This window comes from Rhinolophus sinicus, chromosome 5 (assembly GCF_057876585.1).
Source record: "Rhinolophus sinicus isolate RSI-liver-muscle chromosome 5, RSI-T2T, whole genome shotgun sequence".
Lineage (NCBI taxonomy): Eukaryota > Metazoa > Chordata > Mammalia > Chiroptera > Rhinolophidae > Rhinolophus > Rhinolophus sinicus.
In genome coordinates, this window is record NC_142505.1 from 97867385 (window position 1) to 97894106 (window position 26722).

A 26722-nucleotide genomic window follows, 5' to 3' on the forward strand; every position below is an offset into this window, starting at 1 on the left:
TAAATTTTTCTCAATGACTTTTTTTTTGCATAAAAAGCTAATATGAAGCCCCGTAAATCTCCCTCAGATGTGCAAATACATAAAGAGCACTCCAGGAGAGAAGCATAACTGAATAACAACCTTGAATTGTATAGCATACCATGGTCTTACCTGGTCGTGTAAATGTCCCTGAATAAGCATTCCTGGAATATTCTGCATGCTTGGAAAGAGCAGAGGCTGCAGAAAGGGAAAAAAAAAAAAAAAATCCTTCACTTAACTGGCAGTTTTCCAATCTACTTTATTCTCATGTGAAATGTTACTACCTGAGTTTTTTTCTATCCGATGTAAAATGGCAGTTATTAAAATGTCGTCTTTTGATGGAAATATGTATGTGTATATATGTATGCACACATCAGGTATACATGTATAATTCGGAAGAAAGGAAACAAAGTTCATTCGTTCACACACTCACTCAAGAAATATTTATTAAATACTTATGTGTTAAACATTGTACTAAGTGCTATGGAAATAACTCTTTATACATCAGTTTACATTCTAAGTAGGAGCAGGGAGACCCTTAACCAAAGATTTATATAAACGATATTTAACTACCATTATAAGAGCACAATACAAGTAACATGTGCTGCATAAGTATGTACTTGAAGAATCAAAACTAGTTATATGAGGGAAGATACTAAGAATAGGTAGATTTAGCTGTGAAACTGACATTTAAGTTGCAATGGAGTATGAGTTGAAAGGTAAAGAGGATTCAAAAGTGATAGTCATCATAACAGATCCACTCCTTGTATTATATATTCAGAAATCTTTGAGGGATGTGCCTCAGTGTAACAGACTGCATCATGAAAAAAAGCTAGGCATCAAGCCTCAGCATAATTCGCAATACTCCCAACAACCAATAAAAAAATGAAGTATTATTTTGCAACTAAAGACTGAGACCAAAAGAGGTTTTTGAGAAGAAAACTGATTATTGCTTCTATTTCTTGTTACAGCTCCTGTTTTCTCCACAAATCCTTTTCCTAGTTTGACCCAAAACAGAGCCCTGAAAAAGGAATATGAAATAGTGAAAGAAGCAGTATTCAAACAAAAGGCAAATAAGAAACAGGAGGCCAGAATATTAGACATTAGTTGTAGACATAAATCTCTCTTGACAAATTCTGGCATGCAAAAAAAATGAAACTTCTTCCTCCCTGATGCTACAGCAACTGGGTCTTATTCAGTGCCAAGGCCTGGATTGAGGACAGGGCATCTGTTCTCAAGCATCAGTGCAGAGAGTTGACAGTGAACTTCCATGGTCTCTGCCTGCCTGGCCCTGTGAAATCTAGTGGTTCTCTGTGTCTCCTGAGCTATTCCTGGGGGACAGACATATGCTTGCAGTCCTATTTGCCTGATCTACCAGGCCACCATTTCCATCCTGGCGCTTTGCCTCCCAGGTGGTGTAGGTGGGAAGCACGGCACAGCAACCTTGTTCTTTCCAGACCAACATATACTTCCATGTTTCTCTACTCCCCTAGCCTGGGGAATCTACTTGTAGTCTGAGTGTAATCTGTCTTTTTTTTCAAACCACCTTGTTGATGCCGATCACTATAGGGCTTTCTGGAAACAAAATCTAGAAGCTGAAGTGTATTCATGGCTTTCTGCCCCTGCCACAAACTCTCCTGAGACAAAGAAGGACAGAATTTGCCACCTGCTTGAAGGAGGAAACACAAAGGTAAAATGAAGAGGAAGAAATAAAACAAAACTTAAGATTTCAAATTATTTTCCAAAGAAAAGTAGACTAAGAGTGGTCTAGAATAGGTGATTTTACAAATGAAACAAAAACAGATAACCCATTGATAACTGGAATAAAAGTGAGCCGTCATGTGAGGTCTCCATAAACCGCATTCCCACTGTCTCTGCACCTCTGCATCTCCCAGTTAATCACCTGTTTGCGACATGGTAATTGCGTACTTGAGATGTTTTCTCTGGAGGCAGATGCAGTGTCGTGCTTTTCTTGTTGTCTCCCCTTTAAAAAACACTTCAGTATCTGGCCGCTGCCTATTTGCTAATCAAATTACGGAATACAAAAAAAGAGGAACATTTTAACCACACCATTTCAAATAGATGAAGATCAAAAGAAATATTAGCATAGTAGTTAAAAGATAAACCAAAAGATAGGTAATAAAGCTTCATGATGACAGAACCAAGCCTTTTTCATTGAAGCTGTAGAATCTCATGTAAGGTCTAGTACATATTAGATCTAAATGCTTGTTGACATTTTGAAAAAAAAAATGCAGTGTATATGTTTTCATAATAGATTCTTTCAAAACATGATTTAGAGAAACATTTGAAATTTTACGTATATATACTTATTCCCTATTGTGTGGTAACTGCTCTCTATACATTTCTGTATTTGAAAAAGCTCTTCAAAATAAAATAACTATTGTCAAGATGTCAGTTCTTCATAACTTGATCTACAGATTCAGTGCAATCCCAATAAAAATCCCATAATGTTATTCATGGGTATTGACAAACTGATTCTAAAGTTTGTATAAAAAGTCAAAAATCCCTACTATCCAATACAATATTGAAGGAGAACAAAGTTGGAGGATGATGATACCCGACTCAAGCCTTGCTATTAAGCTAAAATCAAGACAGTGTGCTGGTGAAAGAAAAGACAGATTAAAAGAACAGAATACAGAGCACAGAATAGACCCCTATAAATATATCAACTGGTATTTGACAAAGGAGCAAAGGTAATGCAATGGAGCAAAGACACCTTGTCAATGAATGGTACTGGAACAAGTGGACATCCATATGCAATAATGATCACCATCACCATCACCATCATCATCATCATCATCATCATCATCTAGACAGAGACCTCGTACCATTCTCGAAAATTAGCTCAAAATAGAATCACAAATCTACATGTAAAATGCAAAACTATGAAACTGCTAAAAGATAATATAGGAGAAAACCAGATAACCTTGGGGATGGTAATACCTTTTTAGATACAACACTAAAAACACAATCCATGAAAGAAATAATTGGGAAACTGGACTTCATTAAAATTAAAAACTTCTGCACTGAAAAAGACAATGTCAAGAGAATGAAAAGATAATCCAGAGTTGGGGAGAAAATATTTGCAAAAGACACATCTGAAAACAGACTGTTATCCAAAATGCATAAAAACCTTTTGAAACTCAAGAAAACAAATAACTCTATTAAAAAGTGGGCCAAAGACCTTAACAAGACACCTCGCCAACGAAGATATATGGATGGAAAATAAGCATATGGAAAAATGCTCCATATCATACATATGTTATTAGAGAAATCGAGGTAAAGCAACAGTGAGATATCACTACACATCCACTTGAATCCAGAACACGAACACTACCACATGCTGGTGAGGGTGTGGAGCAACAGGAACCCTCATTCACGGCTAGTGGGAATTCAAAATGGTACAGCCACTTCGGAAAACAGTTTCTTACTAAACTAAACTTACTCTTACCATATGATGCAAAAATTGTGCTCCCTGGTAATTATCCCAAGGAGATGAAAACTTATTTTGACACAAAAATTTGCACATGGGTGTTTACAGCAGCTTTATTCATAATTGTCAAAACTTGGGAGCAACCAAGAGGTCCTTCAGTAGTGATACATAAATATACTGTGGCACATCCAAATATAACAATACAAGAGCATTCAATGTTAAGAGAAATTAGCTATCCAGCCATGAAACGACATGGAGGAAACTTATACGCATATGGCTAAGTGAAAGAAGCCAATATAAAATTCTATTTAAAAAATAAAGAAAAAGGGTAATATTTTTAAACGACATGAATAAAACAATATTCCTTTTTTACATTAAAAATGAGAAGATATATGACATTTTACTAATTTAGTTACAAAGTATAAATTGGCTGGAGCTTCATACTAACGGCCTCTTTTTTCTAAAACAGTCTCCAGTTTAATGTCTGATTTTTCTAGAATCTTCAGGATCCAACTCTCCTCTTATGGTTAATGTCTTCTCCATTCCGTGTTCTTCCATTTTACTTGGGTTTTAGTTTAAACACTACTCCAGATAAAGTAATCAGTAGATAATATGTATAAAGTTGATCCAAATGAGTGGGTGGCCCCAGAAATCACCAATAACTATTGCATTTACTAAAATTTATTTATATCCTATATACTTTGCCAAAAGTATGGAGGAGCCTCATAGAAAAAAGACAAATCCAAAGTGTAGAATAGAAATAGGAAAACAGGAATAAGAATAACATAAAAATAGGAATAAGAATAACAAAAACAAAAAGTCAAATATAATTCAGTTTTGACTTCTGAGTTTCCAGGCAGCAAAATCAAAAGGGGAAACATGTTCAGTTACATAGTTTGTGGAAAGAAAAATATGTCAATTTCTAATGAAAACAATGATTTCCCTATCGCTTAATTTTATAAGAAATTTCCCAGGTAGGACGTAATACAATGGATACTAAGTTATTGTTATTCTTTCCTGTAAGAAACGTTTCATATATACATATATATATATATATATATATATATATATATATATATATATATATATATATACATATATATATAATTAGTTATTATACATATGTATATATATATATATATATATATAATTAATATATATAATTAGTTTAATTAGTTTGTAGCTTAGAAATGCAACCCAGAAAGGGTAATCCTGAGAGGAACTAAACTAATGTGGTTCAACTATTTAGGCCTTTTGATGGCCTGAGGGCTTTAATCGAATGTCAGGTCGCTCTTTCTATCAGCCCTTATACAGAGGCTGGGTTACCCATATTAGGAGATAATGCAATCAGCAGATTATCTTTAAAATATTAAGAAATATATTATGATAATAGAAAAATACTGAGAAAATATTTCTCAAACTCCTCATAAGCGTCTCACCAGGCTTCTGCACATACTTGTATTTGTGTAGCTTTTGATGGGCCTAAAAGGTGTGCGTGCCAGTGGCAACGGAAATGTAGCATGTACTCTACTCTCTTAAGCCTTCAGCCCAGAGGAAGGGGTATCTTGTAATTCATCTACCTAAAGGGAGTTCCCTTCCTGTAACAGACCATTTATGGCTAATTTAACATTCAGTCCTAATCTTCACCTTCCTTGGCCACCTACATTATAAAGGTTGACAAAACCAAAAGAAAGGAATATCCCTTGCTATTAAAATAAGCCCAATTTCCTAGATTTCCATTGGAAGTATCAAAAGCTTTTTGTAGGATTCATCTGAGCATTTAATTTATACAGTCACATTTCAGAAAGCATGGAATATCTTACAACTTTCTAAACTTCCTCTGTAGCTAGGGAAGGCCATGTGACTCAGTTCTTCTACTTCCTCTGTTGAATCACATACGATGACTGACACTGAGGTAGCCATTTTCCAACCACAAAGGACGACAACATGAAATTCAGCCATGTCAGCTGTTGTTGCTTCACTACCAAAGCTAGGAGCTGCCTACCTCCATCCCTATCTCTACTGTAAGAAAAATAAGCTGTTTGTTTATACCAGAACAAGTTGGGTTTTCTGTTTTTATGTCTAACACATTCCTTATTGATATAGTGCCATAATAACAAAACAGGCGATGGCAACAATCTCTCAGTGAGTCCACAGAGCTATACAGTTCTTTTAATTCTGACATTTTTTTTCGATACTCTACCCCTGGCATACTCTCTCCAAAGCCTGTTAAAAGTCTTATCTTAAAATAATTAATTTGTTTCTTTGATGGTCAGGATTTGTTAGAGAGCTTTTACATATTTTTTTTGTTTGTCTGTTTCTTTTGTGCAACATCATTAGTCACTGATGAGTCATTAGCTCCAAATTGTGCATCAAACACCTCTTAGCCTCTTCTCTGAAAATCTCCCCCATCATTTATTTTTCCTCTCTCAGATTAAATCACTCCTGTATAAATGGCAAATATATTTTATCCTAAGAAGAAACATTAAGTCATTTAATGTAACAACATAATGGACAAAATTATTCCCATGAAGGTCTCTGACATTTTCATGGCAGTTTCTAATGTTTATTTTTATCACTTGCTTTGAGAAGATCCCTTTACATGGCAGTAGGTTTGGAATTTACATCTTATCCAAGACCAACAGAATCTACATTAATAGACTTCCATTCTGCTTGCTCTTCTATAACATTTCCCCAGAGCTCATCACTGGGCTTGAACCCAAAATTCTGTCCTCTCTCCTGGACTCCAAGCACCTGATCAACAGGCAAGCAGATTCTGGGGCATGGGTTGCCCTGCCAGAAGACGATGCTCAGTGGTCCCCTAGTGGCCTGAAAGAGTTCGTGCAGTCTACTGAAATGTTTAGTCTCCTCCATGGATGTGAGAGAGATTCATTCAGCAGCAAGATCAAGTAGCTGCCAACGAGCATGTTCCCTTCCAGAAGACCCAGGAAAGGCGGTCAGGATTCAACTTTGCCTAGGTTTGCTCTCCAGCAGGTCAGGCGGTCCTTCCAAGTGTCATATTGCATCTTCATAATGTGAAATTTTGCTTTCAAGTTTGGGATGCAGTCTTCTGAATTAAAAGGCTCTTTTTAGAAACTAGTGACACTAACCCACTTTCCTGGAGCAAAAAAGAGGAATTTATAATAAAGATACAGTGCTTTCGGGAGGAACTCAAGGGCAGAAATGACACCCAGATTATGAAGGCTGTAAGAAATCTAAGCAGTTGTTGAATCAGTTTTCTGGTTTTTTGTTTGTTTTGGGGGGAGGGCTGTTTCAATGACATGCGTCTGCTTCTTTCTGTACAACTGCATTTTTGTTTCTCTCTCTCTCTCCACAGCTATTTCTCATGTTGTATGAACTTGGCCGACCAGGCCCTCCCCAACACAGGCAACCTTGGTAAATGACAGACCAAACTCTAATTTTTCCACCCCATTACTAAATGCTGGCGAGAAAAGATTTGATTTGGCCAAGAACAATGATGATGATGATGATGGTTATGGTGGTGATGGTGATGATGATGATGGTGATGATGAGGATGATGATGGAGATGATAATGATGGTGATGATGACGGCAGTAGTGCTGATGGATGTTTCTATTTCTTGCTTACTATGGGAAATTCCATGTGATAAACCCCGTCATGCGTTTTTCATTGACTCCTCACCAAGATTCTATAATCCCATTTTGTAGGTGATGAAGATAAAGCCTAGAAATGATCAATTATTTGCCTCAGAAACTTGCCTGCTAATGAACCTTAGTTACTCGATTCCAAAGTGGTCTAATCAACAGAAAACTGAGACAGGATCAAGTAGCACAAGTGCAACAGGTCAGGCCCCGCCCCATGAAGTAGCAGGGCGATTCTCATGGAACAAAGTGCTCTTAGGGACCCCCCTGTGCTCCGCTACACACGTCCATGCCTTCTTGCAAATCCTTCAGAGAGGCACATTCAAATCTCTCTCTACTGGACTCAGTTTTCTCTTCCAGTCTTTTTATTCATTACATTCCTCTTTATTTCTGATATTCCAGTTTCTCAGAGTTATTTGTTCATAAACAGAACATGGATTGCCATACCTCTGAGCTCATCATGCAGCCTGGAATGGCCTTTTCTAATCGGTTAAAAGTTTATTCAGCTGCTGAAACTCAGTCCAAATGTCATCTTTTTCATAAAATAGTCACTACCCTCCGTTCCCATATAGATGCCTCCTCACTCTGCGTTTCCACAGCACAGGGTTCATAAGCCATATTTTTTGCACTCGGCATCTTGTTATTTCTATTATGTTGATTATAAATGTCTAAAACGTGAGCTTCCTGAGTGTGAACATTATTTTTTAATTAAAGTTTATTGGGGTGACAGTGGTTAGTAAAGTTACATAGGTTTCAAGGGTACAATTCTGTAATCCATCCTCTATATATCACATTGTGTGTGAACATTATTTTATTTTAAATTCCTACATTCTCAGCACATGACAAGCACTTGATAAAGATTAAATTAAACTGATACCAGTTGAACAGGTATAAACCATGGATTCATATACTTATGTTCTTTTACACATGACTTGTTGACCTTATGCGATTTGTGTTTTGAGGTAGGAGATCAATATTGTCTGCTATACTTTTGGGGGCCACCAAAGAGCACTATAATCTGTTCAACATACTATCCCTAACCAAGCCAGAACAATTTGAAGCTGCTGTCCAGAAGACTGTCCCTTTATTATCCTTTGCTTCCCTGAGCAATTTTATCCTTATTGCACTGGATTCCTAAAAGGGATTGCACGGGGATTTTCTACCATGTCCACTGAGAGGTCATGCTTCCCTTAACAACAATATAAAAAATAATGCTGGTCAAGAGAGTTTAAGAGCTCTAACTTTAGAAAACAGAATTGGATCTGTCATATATAAAGCACAGTGTGTAAAAGTGCATCGTTTGGAATTAGAGACACTAGCTAGCTCTGGGACATGAGCAAGTTGAAAATATGCTGTGGTCATCAGGTGGAGTAAGTTTCAAGTAGAGAGAAAAGAATCAGAAGAGATAGGAAACCAGGTCTTATAATGAATAGGAAAGGATTTTATAAGTGTTTGTAAAATGAGAGAGGGCGTGATAGGTATCTTTGTTTAAATGGCTGCCATGTGGTCTTTCCCTGAGAAATTACTATGAATGACTCCAAAAGCGAGAACTAGGACTAGAGTGCAAGTTTCAACTCAGCACAAGAAAAAACATGTGAGAAAACAGATGTTGAATACCACTTTCCAGGAATGCTGGAGGAAATTCAAGTTTTTTGATGAGTAACCAGAAAATTCCATAAAACCATTCAATTCAATAATCATGTATATATATATATATATATATATATATATATAATCATATATATATAATCATATATACATAATAATCATATATATAATCATATATATATAATAATCATATATATATATATAAACACACACACATACAAATATATACACATTTCATAGGAAATCTTGCACTCTTCCTGTTTCCATTTTTTCTTTGGATACAGCTAATTTCTTGAAATGCTCCTCAAATGACTTATGTTACGTCTTCAGAAATGACTCTTAAGCCTGCCCTGTGTCTGAAATAGTTGCCATTGCCTTTGTAGAATTGGGGGGTTCCAAAGATACAGACTTAGGTGAATTCGGCGGGTAGTGAATGGCTTTGATTTGGCAGGACGATGATAAAATGAGACACTCGCTCCTTGTTCTTCTGGTTCTGAATTTTATATATATGTAAATTGCTTAATTTTTAAAGATTACAATTTTAACACTTTAAGACACTTCTTTTACTCCAATTTCCTCCTACCAGACCGGGTCAAGAATGCTGTTTCTTGGGTTCAACAATTTTGTTTTGACCTGTGGTGAGCCTAGTAAGATAGCATCAGCAACATCAACATGAACCATGTCTATGGGTACTTTGTTATTATAGCATTTCAACATGGGGAACCTTAACCAGCTATTTCCAGACATTACCTCTGACAGGCAACATTTACGATACTGGCCAGGTTTCTAAAGACAGTGGTAGGATCCATTTATATCTTTCTTTGAGACGACACACCTTTGACAGGAAGGAACAGCAGAGTACTTGAAGAATACACTAACCCAATTAGGAGATGGCCAGTATTATAATTGTTTTTCAATAAGTAATAAGGGGTAATGTTTAAACACAGAGGAAAGGTATGTCTGAGGCAATAAAGCTGATGAAACCAGAAAGAGAACCCAAGAGGATCCCGATATTATTAGACTTTTTAAGCAGGATGAACTGTGTAGGAATCCTTCTGTGAACCATAGAAATAATAAATGCTAAGCCCATTGCAACATAATCTCAATCAGCAAGATGCCACTGCTTTCCAGATTTTCTCACAGGGCTCTGCTAATTCCATGCCAAAACTAGCTGTGGATGTCTTCCTTCTAATCTCCCCTAATGCCTTATTCGATTATTGTCACTGCTCTCCAACCATGCACTGTCCCTTCAGACTCTCATTTCCCAAATGAATCAGTCAGAGGCGGCTGAGTGTCCATCAGGACATAGTCTAAGACCACAAGCCATCCTGTTCCGTGTGAAAAGACGGAAACAGATACACAAAGAGTAAGGGGGACCCTCCAAGTTTTGCTGGCAACCTCACCATCTACTAGACTACCGGCAGGACCCAAAAAAAGGAAACAGGATATGAGGGGTCCAGAAGGTCGCTCTAGTTGACTGGCAAAGGGGAGCTGGTTGGTGGGGAGGATAAACCAGGAGAAGGTGAAGTGGGCACTTCAGTGTACTGCAGGATGGCCTCACCTCTGCCCTGGCTGTACATTATTTTATGGTAAGTTGTTTGTTTTTCTTCTTTCTGGTTTTTCCTTTTAGCTCAGAGGAAAGGGAAAGCACCCAGTGGGAAGCTTCTACACCAAATCGTGGAAGAAGCCTGGGTGCCGTGGTGTGTATTTGTGGGGGGGAAGGCTAGGACGGATTGAACAGCACATTTTCTCTGTGGCGGGGAGAGAGGGTCACCGACTGTCTACTCACAGGGTAGAAAATGCCCTAGGGAAACTTGAAGATGAAGGAAACATCTACTCAGAGAACATCAGTCGGATCCTGGACAACTTGCTTGAAGGCTATGACAATCGGCTACGGCCAGGATTTGGAGGTGAGAGGCAATGTCGTTACTGGACCAACCATCTGTACTCCTTCCCCCTTCCTGCCATTTCAAGGCGCAGGGGCCGCAGAAGGGTAGCAGTGTGGTATGGTCCAAGGGTGCTGGAGAGAGCCCACGCGTGTTTTCCAATCCAGTCTCTGCCCCTCCTCTATTAGTGACCTTATATGTGAGTTATTTGGACTCTTTGAGCCTCAATTTCCTCACCTGAAGTGTGAGTGTATGAACAGTATTTGCCTCCTAGGGCTGTGTGAGTGTTGAATGAGATTCTCCATGTAAAACTCTTTTCTAGGCATGTATCTTCTAAGCCTTAAAGGTATCAATATGTTAGTTACTGTGATCATTTTTATTGTAATACTAACCTAGTTCTCTTCTTTTTCTTAAATTCCCCAAATCGGCCAGAATAAATTCAAAATAAGACAACTGGTGTGAGTTTTCAGAGCTAAAAAACTTAAGGACTCTCTCTGTACCGGGGTTACCTTAGGAGAGGTTGCAGATTCTGGCTGTGAGAAGGGGCTCTGCGGTAGAGTGAATTCGTTCAGTTTCCTTAACATCACTGGTGATAATTGATCCTATCCTTCTGGGCTAATTTCAGGTGCTGTCACGGAGGTCAAAACAGACATTTACGTGACCAGTTTTGGGCCTGTGTCAGATGTGGAGATGGTGAGTGAGCTCTGAGTAAGGAGGCGAACTTTACTCAGGGGGAGACTGGGCTGAGTCCCAAAACTAACGATAATAAGCATTGTTACCAAGCTTGGCTCCAGACCCCTAATGCAACCTGGAAACTCACGCTGTGAGGGCATGGCCATTAGAGCAGATTACTGGTTCAGCCTCCTTCACTATGGTCTCTGCTTGAACACTTTAATCTGAGGCATTTTTTAAAATGATATCCTCTTTGCCCACATATCATGCACTGATTTTTCCCTACAAAGAGGAACTTTTCCCCATCTTTTTGAAGTCCTAGTAAATGTCTGAAGTGGAAAAACCAACTAACATGCTATGCCATGTAAGAATATATTGAGAATATGGAACTTGCAACATAGCTGTTTTTTGCAGTACATCATTCTCAGTATATTTAATTAAAATAGTAAAGGGGGTCATTTGGAAAGACTAATGCATTCCCCCTTTTATGTTGTGAATAGACCAGTAGGTGTTCTGGGGACTGTTCCAGGTACAGATGGCTGTAGGATTCATAAAAAGGGTATTTGTAGTAAGTGGTAATGAAAACCCGAACTAGTCTTCTAAAACAAAGTGCATTATGATATGCTTGCTTAGTTGTTAGGTAGCATTTCCCCCTAAAGGTAAAATATAAATACTAAAACTGAAACAGAACCCTTTAAAGAGGTGCCTCAATACATTTTATTAGGAAAATGTAATTCTGGATATATAGATTTTGGAGACTTTTTCATTCTGCTTTTTGAGTTGACAAGAAAGGAAAGGAAAAAAGAGGAAGAGAGAGAGAAATGAAGGAAGAAAGAAAATAAAGGAGGAGAGAGGGAGGGAGACTTTAACACATAAATGTCTAAGTCTTGAGAGAAAGGAGAGTCATCATTATCCAGAATCTTCAACTACTTTACTATCATATTTTTATTTGAATCCTGAGTCATCCACGTATAAATAACCACAACCATATTCTACTGTTTAATATGTCTAGGGGTACTTAGAACTTTGTTTTGTACATTTGTCTCATTTCTAAAGTACATTTCTACAATAGAGCCTTGTTATAGGAAGGGCCATTATTATATGGATGCATTGTATATCAAATTGTACTTTTAAAAATATAATTACCACTTGCAGTAATAGGCCTTATAAAGGAACATATAAAGTAGGCAAAGCAAGTGTTGACAATATTTTCATATAATTACAAGTTGTTATTTATTATTGACTTTTGCAATAGTCCTTATTATAACTGTTAGTATTTTTAATGTTATTTCATAAAAGCCACAAATGAAAACTAACAATTATGATTATGCATACTTAAATAATGCTCTGAGTAATAATGATGGTAACATTTGTTTTTCTGTTCTCTGAGAATAATAGAGAATAATTATGAATGTGCAGCTTATCTGGTAAAGTTTATCTACCCTTGGAACTTTGCTAAATGGTCCCATGAGGCTCAGAGACACCCCTGAAGGTAAACAAACTGCTAAGGGGAATGGTTAGACTAACTGATGCTAAAGAGGCCAGTACTAAACCTAGAATGGAAATCTTTTCATATTTTTCTTCTAAATTCAGGATGGGGGAATTGAGAGGTCAATAGATGGAGAGATGGATGACAGAAACAGAGGAAGAATGTTGTGGCGGGTCAAGGCTAAGGAGGGAGGTTGGCACACCACAGAGCTATCTTAGATAATATTACAAACTTTGAGTTTGATAAAAATGACAATTCACTGACATTATGGCTTTCTTAATAGGTTATTTCCATAAAAAGTTCCTTTATTCCTTCGGCTTTACGATTGGGTATATAAGCTAGTGAATAAACTATTATTAACAGACCATCTCCTCAGCCTGCATGAATAACTTATTCTCTCTTAGGAGTACACCATGGATGTTTTCTTCCGCCAGACGTGGACTGATGAGAGGTTGAAGTTTGGGGGGCCAACTGAGATTCTGAGTTTGAATAACTTGATGGTCAGTAAAATCTGGACACCTGACACTTTTTTCAGGAATGGCAAAAAATCAATTGCCCACAATATGACAACTCCTAATAAACTTTTCAGAATAATGCAGAATGGAACCATTCTATACACCATGAGGTAAGGTCTCCACAATTCTACTTCCTCTACCCGATTGATTTGTCCATTGTACGAATGCAGAATCATTCATTTCAATGTCCCTAGGCTTACCATCAATGCTGACTGTCCTATGAGGCTGGTGAACTTTCCAATGGATGGGCACGCTTGTCCACTCAAGTTTGGGAGTTGTAAGTTACAAAAAGCTTCTGAGAGTCACATAAGACATTCAAAATATGTAATTATTTGGTTTTGATCAGAGACTGGAAAGCAAAAGAGAAATTACTGTAACACTCTGTGTGATTCCAGGAATCTACGTACTTAATCATATCTGCCGTGGTCATAGGTTTTGGTCACTCAGATTAAAGAAAAACATTAAAGATAATTTATGTTTGTATTTCCATTTTTTATGGACAAAATTTGCTTTGAAAAAGAAAAAGCATAACTAGTCAGATTCACCACTATGTTTGTTTAAAACTTCAGATGCTTACCCCAAAAGTGAAATCATATATACATGGAAAAAAGGACCACTTTACTCAGTCGAAGTCCCAGAAGAATCTTCAAGCCTCCTCCAGTACGATCTGATTGGACAAACAGTATCTAGTGAGACGATTAAATCTAACACAGGTAGGAATTTCACTAATGCATGGATGTAATCCTGCAAGGTGGCTCCAGAGTACATTTTCAAAATATCTGTTTCTTTTTCCTCTGCATTAGCCATCCTCAGATAAGTTTGATGTTTTAAAGTGATGATGAGTAGCTCTCTTTAAATTGATTTTGCAACCATGTGCACATAAAGATTTGTCTATCCTTGGAATAAGTAGTTTTATATGTATATGACACAAATAACCCCACTGAAAACAATGAGATGATATATCTGTCATCTGCTGATCAAGTGACTTTGTCATACATTGAACTATACCTTTGCTTGTTTTCTTCCAGCCCATGTTAATTTAAAGATCTGCAAGATTTATTTCCAGTTGCATTCTTTTTACACACTGTCAACAACAATAATACTGATATACTTGTCTTCCAACAGGTGAATATGTAATAATGACAGTTTATTTCCACTTGCAAAGGAAGATGGGCTACTTCATGATACAGATATATACACCTTGTATTATGACCGTCATTCTTTCCCAAGTGTCTTTCTGGATTAATAAAGAGTCTGTCCCAGCCAGGACTGTCTTTGGTATGCTTCACTTTTTGGGCTCTAGTTCCATTCATCCTCCAGCTCTCAGGGCATGTGTAGTTACGGAAATATTCACTGCAGTGCACTTTTTCAGTCCACAAAGGAAATAGACTCGTATCTCATTCAGACACACATACCATGTAAAATGACCCTACTCAAGAATTCTGGCTGGTTTCCTGTGACTTTCATGTGACCTATTTAGGAGGGTTTATTTTCTTTCCTTGTTTTTTTTGTTTTAAATCTCAATTTGCTTTTTCATAAAGAAGGAAAAGCATACATGTAAAAAGTGACATGAAAATCTGTAAAGGCAAAAGCTAAGATGTTGAACCCAGTAACATATAAATTGCATCACATTTTTATTAGGTTGAACCATAAAAAAATTGCTATTTTTCTGGCTCTAAAAATACTTAAATATTCCCAATTTCCCATAGTTCAACCTAAATATTTACTTCCATTTATGACGTATAGAATCACTGCTAATTTTGATGAAACAAAGTAAGAAAAAAAGCTGTAACAGAAAATATCATCAGTAACAAAATCCAATTTTTTCTGACTACTCATGATTATAAATTTAATAGTTCATAAGGAAGACTTGAGTGGAACTGAAATCTCAGATGAATTTTCACTTTTTAATTTACTGTATTAAAATAGATCACTTTTTGCAAATTATAAAATAGTATCTATATAATGATGTTAACCACAATAAAATTATATAAGTTTCCCAAGTCATAAGCAAGACAGAAAAGTGCTGGCAGATGAATGATGACATTATTTACTCATGAGCAAATATTTTACCTTAAAACCAAGCTAGAAATTATTAAGAAAAAAAAAAAGAGGAAACTCATTTTATGATTATTATTCATATCAAATAGACTTCTTAAATATGATGAAAGATATTATCAGCTATTAAAATTGATCAGAAGTTCAAGGTTTTATGACTTCAGAGATAATAATTTGCTTTAAGTTTTCTAAAGAAGTAGGCAACTAGAATTTTTCATGACTTAAATTTTGCAGTAGTCAAACTAAATCAATTCAAAAAATATTTTTTGAGCAACTACAGTGTACACGTCACCACACTAGGTATTGAAAGATACAAAACTGATAATACCAATGATTAATAATTGTGAACAATTATAAATAGTAACAATAATTATGTTTGGAGAGTGTTTACTCCCCTCCTCCAACATGTTCTCATTCAGGGTTGTTACTGGATTCCAAACACTAATACTGCATTTCTCATTCTCTCCCATTTTAGGGATCACCACAGTTCTAACCATGACCACCTTAAGCATCAGTGCCCGGCACTCCTTGCCAAAAGTGTCGTATGCTACTGCCATGGATTGGTTCATAGCTGTTTGCTTTGCTTTCGTCTTTTCTGCTCTCATCGAGTTTGCAGCTGTCAACTACTTTACCAATCTTCAGACACAGAAGGACAAAAGGAAGGCACAGATTGTAACCTCACCCCCAGTGACAATATCAAAAGTAACGGAACCCTTGGAAGCTGAGATTGTTTTGGTAATTGTTTACTTTTCTAATGTTATCCAGATATAGGAAAAGGTAACCCAGTGATTGCAAACAACTAAATAGTCGAAAAGTTATATTAGGTGAGCATGAGTTATATAACTCTGGGTCCAAGGCCAACTCTTTTTCAAGCTTCACAGAAAAAAAGCCAAGCAACGATCCTTCATTTATCTTTGCTCTAAACTTTTGGCATTCCTCTTTCATCCCCCTCACTAGTCCTGGCAGATTCCAAGCTCTCAGAGACAAGAAAATTCTTCTTAGCCTTTAGATGTTTCCTTTGAACAGGTTCACTTATACCAACTAGGGAGAATAAAGTTAAAAAAATAAAAATAAAAAAATAAAAGTTCCTAATGAGGCTTTGAGACTTCAGAGTCTTAAGGAAACAAACACAGACTCCTTTGCAATGGACAATCTTTGTTAGAAATCTGCTTGCTGGTTTATTTCATGAGAGCAAAATGTCAGTATTAGGTTCTATGAATGCTGAGTCATAAGTCAAGTTTTTGATTCATATAAAAACACTGTCACGTTCATGTTCATACATTAAATGCATTTATATAAATGTGGTTTTATTCAAAGACTTAGAGTCAACGAGAAATACTGACTAATGTCTTTGAAAAAACTTATAAGTTTAGATTTGCTGTGGCTAAGCCCTGGTCTTGAGTAAGAAACAAATGATAGCATTGATAATTCAAGGGTCATAAATGTGCCTCCCAATTTCAATTTCACATGTTATTAAATTCTCACAACAATTAAGCTGCACACACTCTTTACAGAATGGATTATAGAACTGATTGACAAGTATATATTTTTTATTTCAATACAAACTCCAACAGTAGCTCTTGAAAAGAGTAAAATTTTGCTCTGTAAAATTGAGTAATGCAGATACTTTACTCTGTAAATTTCTGCACAGTTCATCAATTCTCATGAACATCTCCAAATTGCAGAAGCACATGCAGTCCAGCTAATTCTTGGTTAACTCTGATGATAAAAAATATAAAGTGACATGGGTTTTACTACTCAAATATTTAAGCATTTATTGGCTAAAAAGATTATAATTCTTTTACTGGAAACCTTTTCTTTGATAAACTAAGAATCTTGCTTGAGAAGATACATTTTCTCCAAGGAATAAGACAAGGCTATTTCCATGATAAGGGGATATATATAATTCAAATATCTTTTGCTTTTTCTTGAAATAGCCCTCACCAAAAAAAAAACCAAAAAAACAAAAAAACAAAAAAAAAAAAAAAAAAGAAGGAAAAAAAATTGCCGTCAGTGATCCAGTCTTCAACTTACAAATTGAAAACAGAGACTCAGAGAAGAAATACTAGAAAACTTAGGAATTGATTCCAGAACCTAATATCCACAGCTTTACAGAGGCTGAGGCATTTCCCTCGCCAAGAATTCCTCAAATACTTAAATATAAGAGTGCATACAGTACTACCAGATAAAACATTTTCAGAATGTAGGTGAGGTCATTCCCAAAATTATTCCCTTGAGTTAATGTATTTTTTTTATATATGTGTGTTTTGAAAGCTCACAAAAATACAAATTTTCTAACAAAACCGTTAGTCTGAAGACTCAGTCCAAAACACTTGAAAATTATGGTTTTCAGAAAAGATAAATTCTGAATATTTTTAAGAATTATTTTATGTTTGAAAGGTTATTATAATCTAGATTTATAGCTATATAGTTGACATATTATCCAAAGGTCAAATATTATCTTAACATGTATTTATAAATGAAGAACTACTGTTTATCTAAATTCAGTTTAACAGTTCGTTATTTGAGAAATACAGTAAAAATGAAAAGACAAATTCATGAGAAACAGGGTAAAGAAAATAACTCCAATGACTTTGAATATGCTCATTGAACTGATATTGAAATAAAAAGACCAACTTCGTTACTTCAGCTTTTTTGAAATATGTATTACTGACAGGAATATGATTCCAAATCCTTGAAGAAAGCATAGAGTTATCATTCCCTTAGTCTATTATTGTAAAGTTATAACTTATTAATAAGATGGAATTTAAGATCTCAGGTCTTCATATAAACTATCGTAACACTTCTAAAATAGCAACATGTAATGAGCAAGTCCATTGGAAGCCGGATAAAAAATTGCATTTAAGTCCTGTCAAAGTACTTATCCTTGCAAGTTGACTTTTTTTCTGAGAAAAATATATATTTCTAAACCTGGCTCTACTTAAAATATTTTAAGGCAACAAAAAGAAGAATTTTGTTTCTGAAAGGCTAGGACAAAAAGTAAAAATAAAAACAAATATAAACAAATCTAACAAGACAAATCTTGTAGGTATCAAAAATAAATATAGATGATTACACAGAATGTTTATATTTTACTGACTTACATCCAAGTTTGGCAGTTTGCTTTATATAATGTAGAGGAATAAACATAAATTATACATTTGCAATTTATGCAACACAATAGTATATTATGATCGCAAGGTCATATTTTTCTTTCAAATACCATGACATTTAAAAATGCCTGTTAGGTTGTAATCAAAATAACATTATTTAAGGAAGGTGGACATTGAAATAGCAAACGAATGTAGTGAAATTGAAATGAAGTGCTTGGCTATTTCATATGATTCTGGGTTGTATATTTTAATGTACTCATTGCTTTTCAAAAGAAACTACTTATAATGAATGTGGAGAAACGTTTATCACTGATTTTGATCTTAAAATTTAATATAATAATAACAAAAAAATTCAGGTTATTTTAAATCTAGTACTCAACCTGTAAGAGACACCTAAAACTGAACTCTCAGAAGTGCTCCATAAACTAATAATTTTTCTGCTTTTAAGGCATTTGGAACTGGAGACTTTACTTTTTTAGGTTTTGAGAAGAAATTGTCCACAGTTTCTTTTCTATTTCTATGGTAACTTTCCTCATTATTTTTATCTGGTATGCTATCTTGGCATTAGAGAGTTATTCCTGTCTTCAAGTGTTTTAGAACTTGTGTCTGAAGTATACTTACCGTGTTTCCCCGAAAATAAGACCTAACCAGACCATCAGCTCTAATGTGTCTTTTGGAGAAAACTTAATATAAGACCCAGTATTATATTATATTATATTACATTACATATATTATATTATATTACATTACATTACATTATATATATTATATTATACCGGGTCTTATATTAATTTTTGCTCTAAAAGACACAGTAGAGCTGAGGGTCCAGCTAGGTCTTATATTTGCGGAAACACAGTATCTGCTTGTAAGACCACGTTTGCACCTTGATCCCTTTTCGGATGTTTTGCTAGCTTCCTTGTAATTTAAAAGTCTAAGCCCTCATCACTATGTTCCTAAAGACAAATCCCCATGACCCATCAACACATCCAGTGTGTCTTTTCTTCCCACAGGAAGTGTGATGCTCTTGGTAAATTATCTACAAACAAAATTGACCAAAATGCCATCAGTCAGGACGATAGCTATACTGATACTGATTCTATTGTTTATTCATTTATTTATTTTTTTTCTTTTCATCTGGCACCCATTTATTTAGTATCTATGCGTTCACTGAATTTTTGTTAAGTACTTTTATGTGACAGACCGGCGCTGTGTAGAATGAGGAGGATACATAGCGAGTGACACCAGTAGGGCCTCTTCCCTCATGGAGCTTCTTGTCACATAGGAAGAGAGACAAATCAGTGAGCCCAGTATTATACTGATAATACGCTGTGATAAAGGCTGTGGTGAGATACGTGGTGAGTTGAAAGAGAGCCATGCAAGCGTACCTCACTCAGTCTGGCGGGACCATCCTTCTACAGGAAGTGATGCCTAAGCTGAGAACAGAAAGACGAGCCTGCTCTAGAAGCTCTAAGTCAGTTGTTAGAACATTGGGCAGAGAGAGGAAAATAAGACATGTCCTCTTTGTGCTTCTTTTCAAGGCTGGGATATCTGCTGGGTCATGACTATGTTGCCCTGCAGAGAGATGTAAAATATAGTATATTGAAAGATTTACCTCCGCTGTTCCAAATATTGCCAAGATTGCTTTGAGTACTACCATTACTCAGTCTAATTAAGGGTTGAATTAAGACCATCAGAGACTCTGAGCACCAGAAAGATCACGGTGCCCCTTCCCCATGTCTGTGGCATCACATGACATATAGAAAGGGTAGGGTAGGGATGGATCGGATGAGAGGTCTAGGTGGTTAGCTCTTTGTCCACACCTTCTAACAAATCCCCATGCAATATTCCTTTCTTCACCCTCCAATATCATTTCAGGACGTGCCCCTCTCACCATTGACCCACCAGATCACTGCCAATAAGCAACTTCTCTCTAGAAATTCTGTTTGCAACTGTACCAGCTATAGCATATTAGCAAAAAAAAAAAAAAAAAAAAAAAAATTGATGGTTTCTTATTTTCTCCATAGTGATACGATAGCTTAAAAAAAAAAAAAAGTCAAATCCTAGATAGTTTCAAAAAATATTTCTCTTATTTTTGATTCCTCTGTTTGCTGGTTCTAAAAGCTAATGCTTTGTTTGTCCCTTGAGTAATATAGCCCTGGTTAGAATCTCTATCTTGCGAATCTCTGCTCCCTCCTCTGTAATATGCTAAGACTCACTAAATTTGTATCAAAATTGCTCTAAGTACTTCCCAAATGCCTTATTCCTACATCAAATAATAGATTGTCATAAAGTCCAGTTTGAGTCAAAGTACCTTTGCAATATGGTGTTACTTAAAACAAAGCCATGTTCTAAAAATACCCAAAGCAGGATGGCACTCAGCAGCAGGGGAGCCCTGGAAAAATTCGAAACCACAGGTGTTCCACTCAAAACGGTGACAGCCCCAAGCTGAGCCCTCATCTGGACTCTGACAAAAGCCTATTTTACCATCAACTGAAGCTGCTGGGCTTACAATATAGCAGGCGGGGTCTGATGCAAACCTGTAGCTTGAGTGGCTTGCAAAATTGGCTTTCTTTTCATTTCAGAAATTCAATTTGATTCTTTCTAAATTGGAATCCAGTCTTCTGTACTGCCACTCCCCAGTTATCCAGGAGCTGATTATCCAGCGTGGGGGTTAGCCAGGCCTATGCCTTTCCTTGAGCATATTGTGTTTGCTGCCTGCTAGAAATCCCCCCATTTCTGCTTGGCTGTGGGACAGTTGTAACTCTAAACCAGTGGTGGGTGAATTTTGCCCAGAGGATATTTGGCAAGGTCTGGAGATTTGTTTGGTTGCCACAACTCCCGGGAGGCAGATGGGGGAACAGGTGCTCCAGGCACCTTGTGGGTAGAGAACAGGGATGCTACTCAACATCCCATAATGCACAGGACAGTCTCCTACAACTAAGATTTATCCTACTCAAAATGTCAATAGTACTGCAGTTGGGAAACTGTGTCCTAAATTGTAAAGCTGATGGGAAGAAACCTAAAAACTGTGAGTGTGATCTCTGGCACCTGAGAGGGACTGATTTTAGGTGCTGCCAATTATTAGTTGTATGAGCTTCCTACTTAAGCCTTCATTTGCTCATCTCTAAAATGAAAGTAATATGATTTACATTATAGCTTCTTTCTAGGAATAAGCAAAAGAATACATGTAAAGTGCTGGGTTGTGCTTGTCTATGGTGAGCATTTAGATGTGCCTATAATGCAATATAATGTAAAATAGTATACTAAATATAATGTAACATACTCATAAAACCTTTTGTTCCTTTCTCATTGCCTGACTACTTTAAGAAATCTTGAAAACTGTTTATATTTTCATGAGATGTTGAGTCAGCACATGCTTACTAAGCATATACTACGTTCTATGCACTGGCTAGGCGCTGTGGAACACTTACGCATGAGAATAATATACCCTCTACCATGAAGGAGAGTTTATGTCAGGAAAGGAGATAAGGAACAGTAGAATTAATATTGAAAAGGAAGTATGTTATCACAGCTAAAAGAGCTGTAGCATTTAAGTAGGCAAAAACGTGTACAAAGTGTGTGTCTATATATAACATTTTCTTTCTCAAATTGTTAACGAAAAAAACAAAACTCCCAAAGGAAGTAATAATTGTCCCTAACTTTAAAGATGATAAATTATAAATTGAAGCTTAGGGGAGTCTATGAATTCTATGAAATGTCTAAGTCATACAGCAGGTAAGTAGTTTATATGGACATGCAATTTAGGGCTTCCTGACTCTCCTGCTCTCCTAACGCTGATGCAATCTTCCATAGAGATTGTCTTGGGGAAGCAGATGAGGAAAAGGGGGACTCCTACTGTAGAAAACCTATAATTCGAGGCTAATGTCATTGTGCTTCATTTTTCAATGTGTCTGTTCCTGAATGATATTGCTTAACTCTGGACAAGGGTTATTTGGCAATCCTCATTAAGTCATTTGTGACATTGTGACAATGCCTGGAGATTGATAAATAACTTTCACCCCCAGATGTCTAAAAAAGAGGGGAAGATAAAACAACACTTATACATTTATGGTAGATTATGTTTTACAATCACTTTCTCATCTCAATAAACTTTTTCATGTCTGCCCCCTTTGTCCCTAAAAAAGAAAGAAACACAGGTTTCAGACAGGCAATGTATGCTACTAAAAGTCAAGATGAATTTAGAAAGAAAATCTGCTCTAAAGGCTTGCCCTCTTTCTACGCCATCATGATCCTTAGAAATTTTACTAGAACAAAATATGTTAAGGCTCCATGTATCTAGAAGCAAGATACCTCTTTTCGAAGAATGAAACTGTGATGTGTTTCACTGTTTGGGGTGAAGAATGTATCAATAACATATTTGATGGGTGAAAATTCAAAGTAGTCTGAGAAACATGAGGAAAAGGTCTTGTAAGATGGTGCTATGTTTATTCTGTAAGAGAGGCAGCGTGCATGGAGACCCAAACACCAACTGCTCTGGTCCTGTCCCCATGCTGTCTGGTGACCCTGGGCACAATAATCCTCAGCGGTCATATATTTTTAATAGAAAGTATCACTGATTTCCTGTCCAAGATCAGTAGACTGATCCCTCTATTTTAAATTCTCTTCTACCTCCAAGACCTATCATTTATTTAATTCTGTCCAGAGTGCCTAACACAATACTGGGTCCATAGATAACAAATAAAGGTATTCTATGCTTGAAATTTGTCACAGTCGTATCAAATCAGATCTGACTATACAGATCCATTTTTGCTTTTAGTGAAGAAACAGGTTTTCCATGGCCCCTAAAAGCATACAGGGCTTGAACTCTCTCTGATGACTATTATTATTTAGATACTCAGTAATTTCCATGATAAATCAAACAGTAAAATTCAGGACAGGGAATCTAGAGAGAGGAGAGGTTCTTGGGGTTGTTTCCCGCGGTCCAAATGTCACCACATCGGTGGGTCATTCTGGTCCTGCGGCTCCACCGGCACAGCAGAGGTGGCTGCCTCATCCGGTTGCCGCAGGGTTGCTGGCTGAAGCCACAGGAGTCTGTTCACGTGAGGACATACCCTGCCAGGCAGCAAAGTGGTGATTTTGCTGACAGGGAGGAAACAAGGTGGTTTTACAAGAGCGAGGACAATGCACAGCAAGTGTTTGAGGCAGGGACCCAGGAAGGACAACCTGGCCACAAGGAGAGTAACTATTATAGGATGTAGACAAGAGCAGGTAAGAATCAGAGACGAAGGCCTTCCAGTATCCAACAGTGGGAAAGGCTCCAAAGCAAAGAGAATTGGAGTCTCTGAACTAGGCCCCGTAGTTCAGAGTCAAGATGAGATGATTTTGAGATGAAACAAGCACTGAAACTGATCAGTGTGGTTTATCACTAGCTGTGCGACTGTGACTGAGGAATTTCCCCTCTCTAGACCTGAGCTTTCTCATCTGTCAATTAATGTGCTATCCCTTTCGAGACAAAAATTGGTTGTCTTACGATTTCCATGGAACAGAAAATTACATGATAGGCAAAAACATATAACAATTCTGAGGTTAGTAAATGAATCATTTTTTGGTGACTTCAGATGGCAGGATAACAGTGGAGAAGTTCTGAATGGGAAGCAGACAGTTCTCAATGCAGAACTTCTGCACGAAGAGGCAGTTGTATTTCATGGGATGCACAGTCATCCTACTCAATCTGAGGGCATTTATTCTTTGTCCCTGGCTTTGGACATACATGAGCACCTTTTATTTTTTTTCCTTTTGATCTCAGCTGGTTCAAATTTATGACTGTGCAAAGATGAGGACGCAAACTGGGAATGTGTCTAGAAGAATGGTATCTATTAACTGAGTTGTTATTTTCTTGTATTAACTATTTGTCCACATACTCCAGATTGAAATGCCTTTTCATTACCCACACTCATTGCCCGATAGGCTTATGCATAATCGGGGGATGGATAAACTTTGGCAACCTGGCTCATCTCCTCTTAATGGTATTTGGTTGGTGTAAAAGTAATTGCGGTTTTTGCAATTATTTGGAACCTTTGAAACTGCAATTACTTTTGTGCCAACCTAATACAATGCTCAACACAGTTTCTGGGATGTAGGGCACGTTTGGCACCAACTGCTGACGTAGTCAATCATAGGATGTTGGATGGAAGCAAATCAGTTTTTTAAAATTTGTTTTAACACTGTCTTGGAAAAGTAGCACCATCAAATACTATAAGAATTGGCTGATACTCTCTCTTACATAGTAAGTGGTCAATAAATACCTGTTAATGATGAAAAAAGTCAATGGCTAAATAAGTGATGTCTATTCTTTTGCCTCGGCTGAATGTTTATGCCTTTTCCCCCCACAGCATCCTGACTGCAAGTATCAGCTGAAGAAAAGAATCACCTCCCTGAACTTGCCAATAGTTCCATCCTCTGAGGCCGGCAGAGTCCTTACTAGAACTCCCATCTTACCGTCAACACCTGTCACTCCCCCACCACTCTCTCCAGCCTTGGGAGGCACCAGTAAAATAGACCAGTATTCGCGGATTCTCTTCCCAGTTGCATTTGCAGGATTCAACCTTGTATACTGGATAGTTTATCTTTCCAAAGACACAATGGAAGTGAGCAGCAGTGTTGAATAGCTTGCAGCCAGGACACCGTGTATTATATCGGTTCTCATTATCTGAAATATTTTTTAAAAATAGCATCGAGACTTGTGTGGATGCATTTCCGAAGATGAAATCGAAATTGAAAATCTGGAATGCATAGCTTTCAGTAAGCATATATAAGCCAAAAAGCAATTATCGTATTCCTCAAAATTGGAATTTGAAGGTTACTGAAAAATGGGATTTTTCTGTATATTAGAGAAAAATTTTACAAAAGGATAAGATGGATTCAAGGTAAATTTGCCAATCCTTATCTTTCGTTAGTCAATATTTTCATTGTCACTGTGAACAACATTCACCACAAAGCAGATAAAATAAGAAATACTGACACTTCCGAAGATTTCCTTAAAATATGTGAATTCTGGCTTAGTTTTCAAGAGAGCAAACCCTAAATAGTCTAAATATTTATCACTAGGTTCATATAAGCATGTTGGAAGATTTTATGCTAGTGAAATGGCTTTCGGCGCATCGTAAAGCCTGGATTGAGTTTAGCCATTTGTTTTTAACCTTGTTGTGGTATTTTACCTCAATGAAGTGTGGGGTTTGTATACATATGAATTATACATAGATCATAAATTACATATACATATGTACAGATCTTTAGTCAGACTGCAATACAGCGTTGTTTTGTCTTGTTAAGCTTTCCTTTTAAAACAATACGCTCACCATTATTTCATGGGGAAACAACTGTGATTTTAAGAAAGCCTTATATATTATGACCGTGGTTATATTCTTACATTTTCTACCTTTCTGAGTATAACACTGAATAAACCAACAATAAGCGTGGTTGTCTGGATCTCTTTAATAAAGCTGGGGAGAAGAGTTTCCTTAGGTAAAGAGAAATGAAGTAGTTACCCAATGTTACTGTCCCTGGTGATTCTAAGAGGTAGAAGGTATGGAAAGGCCAGGCTCAGTCACCCAGCTCTAAAAAAAAGACGAGTTTGTATTCAGTCCTTCATCTCCCTCCTGCTCACTCAACACACTCATTTATAAAATGAGTAAGGTCTGAGGATCAAATGTATAGCATGGTGACTATAGTTGATAATACTGAATTGTACACTTTAAATCTGATGAGAGAAGAACTTAAATGTTCTCACCAAAAAGAAAAAAAAAAGTAAATATTTGAGGTGATGGATATGTCAACTAACTCAGTGGGGGAAATCATTTTACAATGCATATGCATATAAATAATCGTGTGTATACTTTAAATATCTTGCAATTTTGTCAATTGTACCTCAATAAAGCTGAAAAATGAATAAGACTATTCTCCCTTTCTACTATTCTAGCTCTTCCTGATGCTAACTCTAGCCATGTTTCTTCCATACAGAGAGACTTAGGGAAATAAGTAGGAACTAGGACTAGGAGAAAGCATGCGGTGTGGTCTGTCCAAATTGATAAACCCCTCGTTAGCTGTTGCTGGGTCTTAAACATTGGTGAGATCACCTTCAGCTCTACCCCAGAAAGAAATATTTTGGAATTACTACTCTTGATTTTATCCCGGAAAATGCAAAAATTCTACACCCAAATAAAGTAGAGTTTAATAGAAATAGCACTCTACTAAGGGTGAGGAGACTGAGATCTCCTTTCAGCTTTCCTATCAATAAACTTCATGACCAAATCTCTTGGTCTTAGGG

At 36.8% G+C, this 26722-nt stretch overlaps 1 protein-coding gene across 1 annotated transcript; it reads left to right on the forward strand.

The window, feature by feature from the left end:
• Positions 1-9880: 9880 nt before the first annotated feature.
• Positions 9881-26349, forward strand: GABRA6 (gamma-aminobutyric acid type A receptor subunit alpha6). Its single transcript, XM_019740780.3, has 9 exons — positions 9881-10291; positions 10494-10612; positions 11214-11281; positions 13154-13374; positions 13459-13541; positions 13834-13977; positions 14390-14542; positions 15798-16057; positions 24789-26349. The coding sequence occupies exons 1-9, from the start codon at positions 10254-10256 to the stop codon at positions 25062-25064; spliced, it is 1362 nt and encodes a 453-aa protein (XP_019596339.3). The 5' UTR covers positions 9881-10253; the 3' UTR covers positions 25065-26349.
• Positions 26350-26722: the final 373 nt, after the last annotated feature.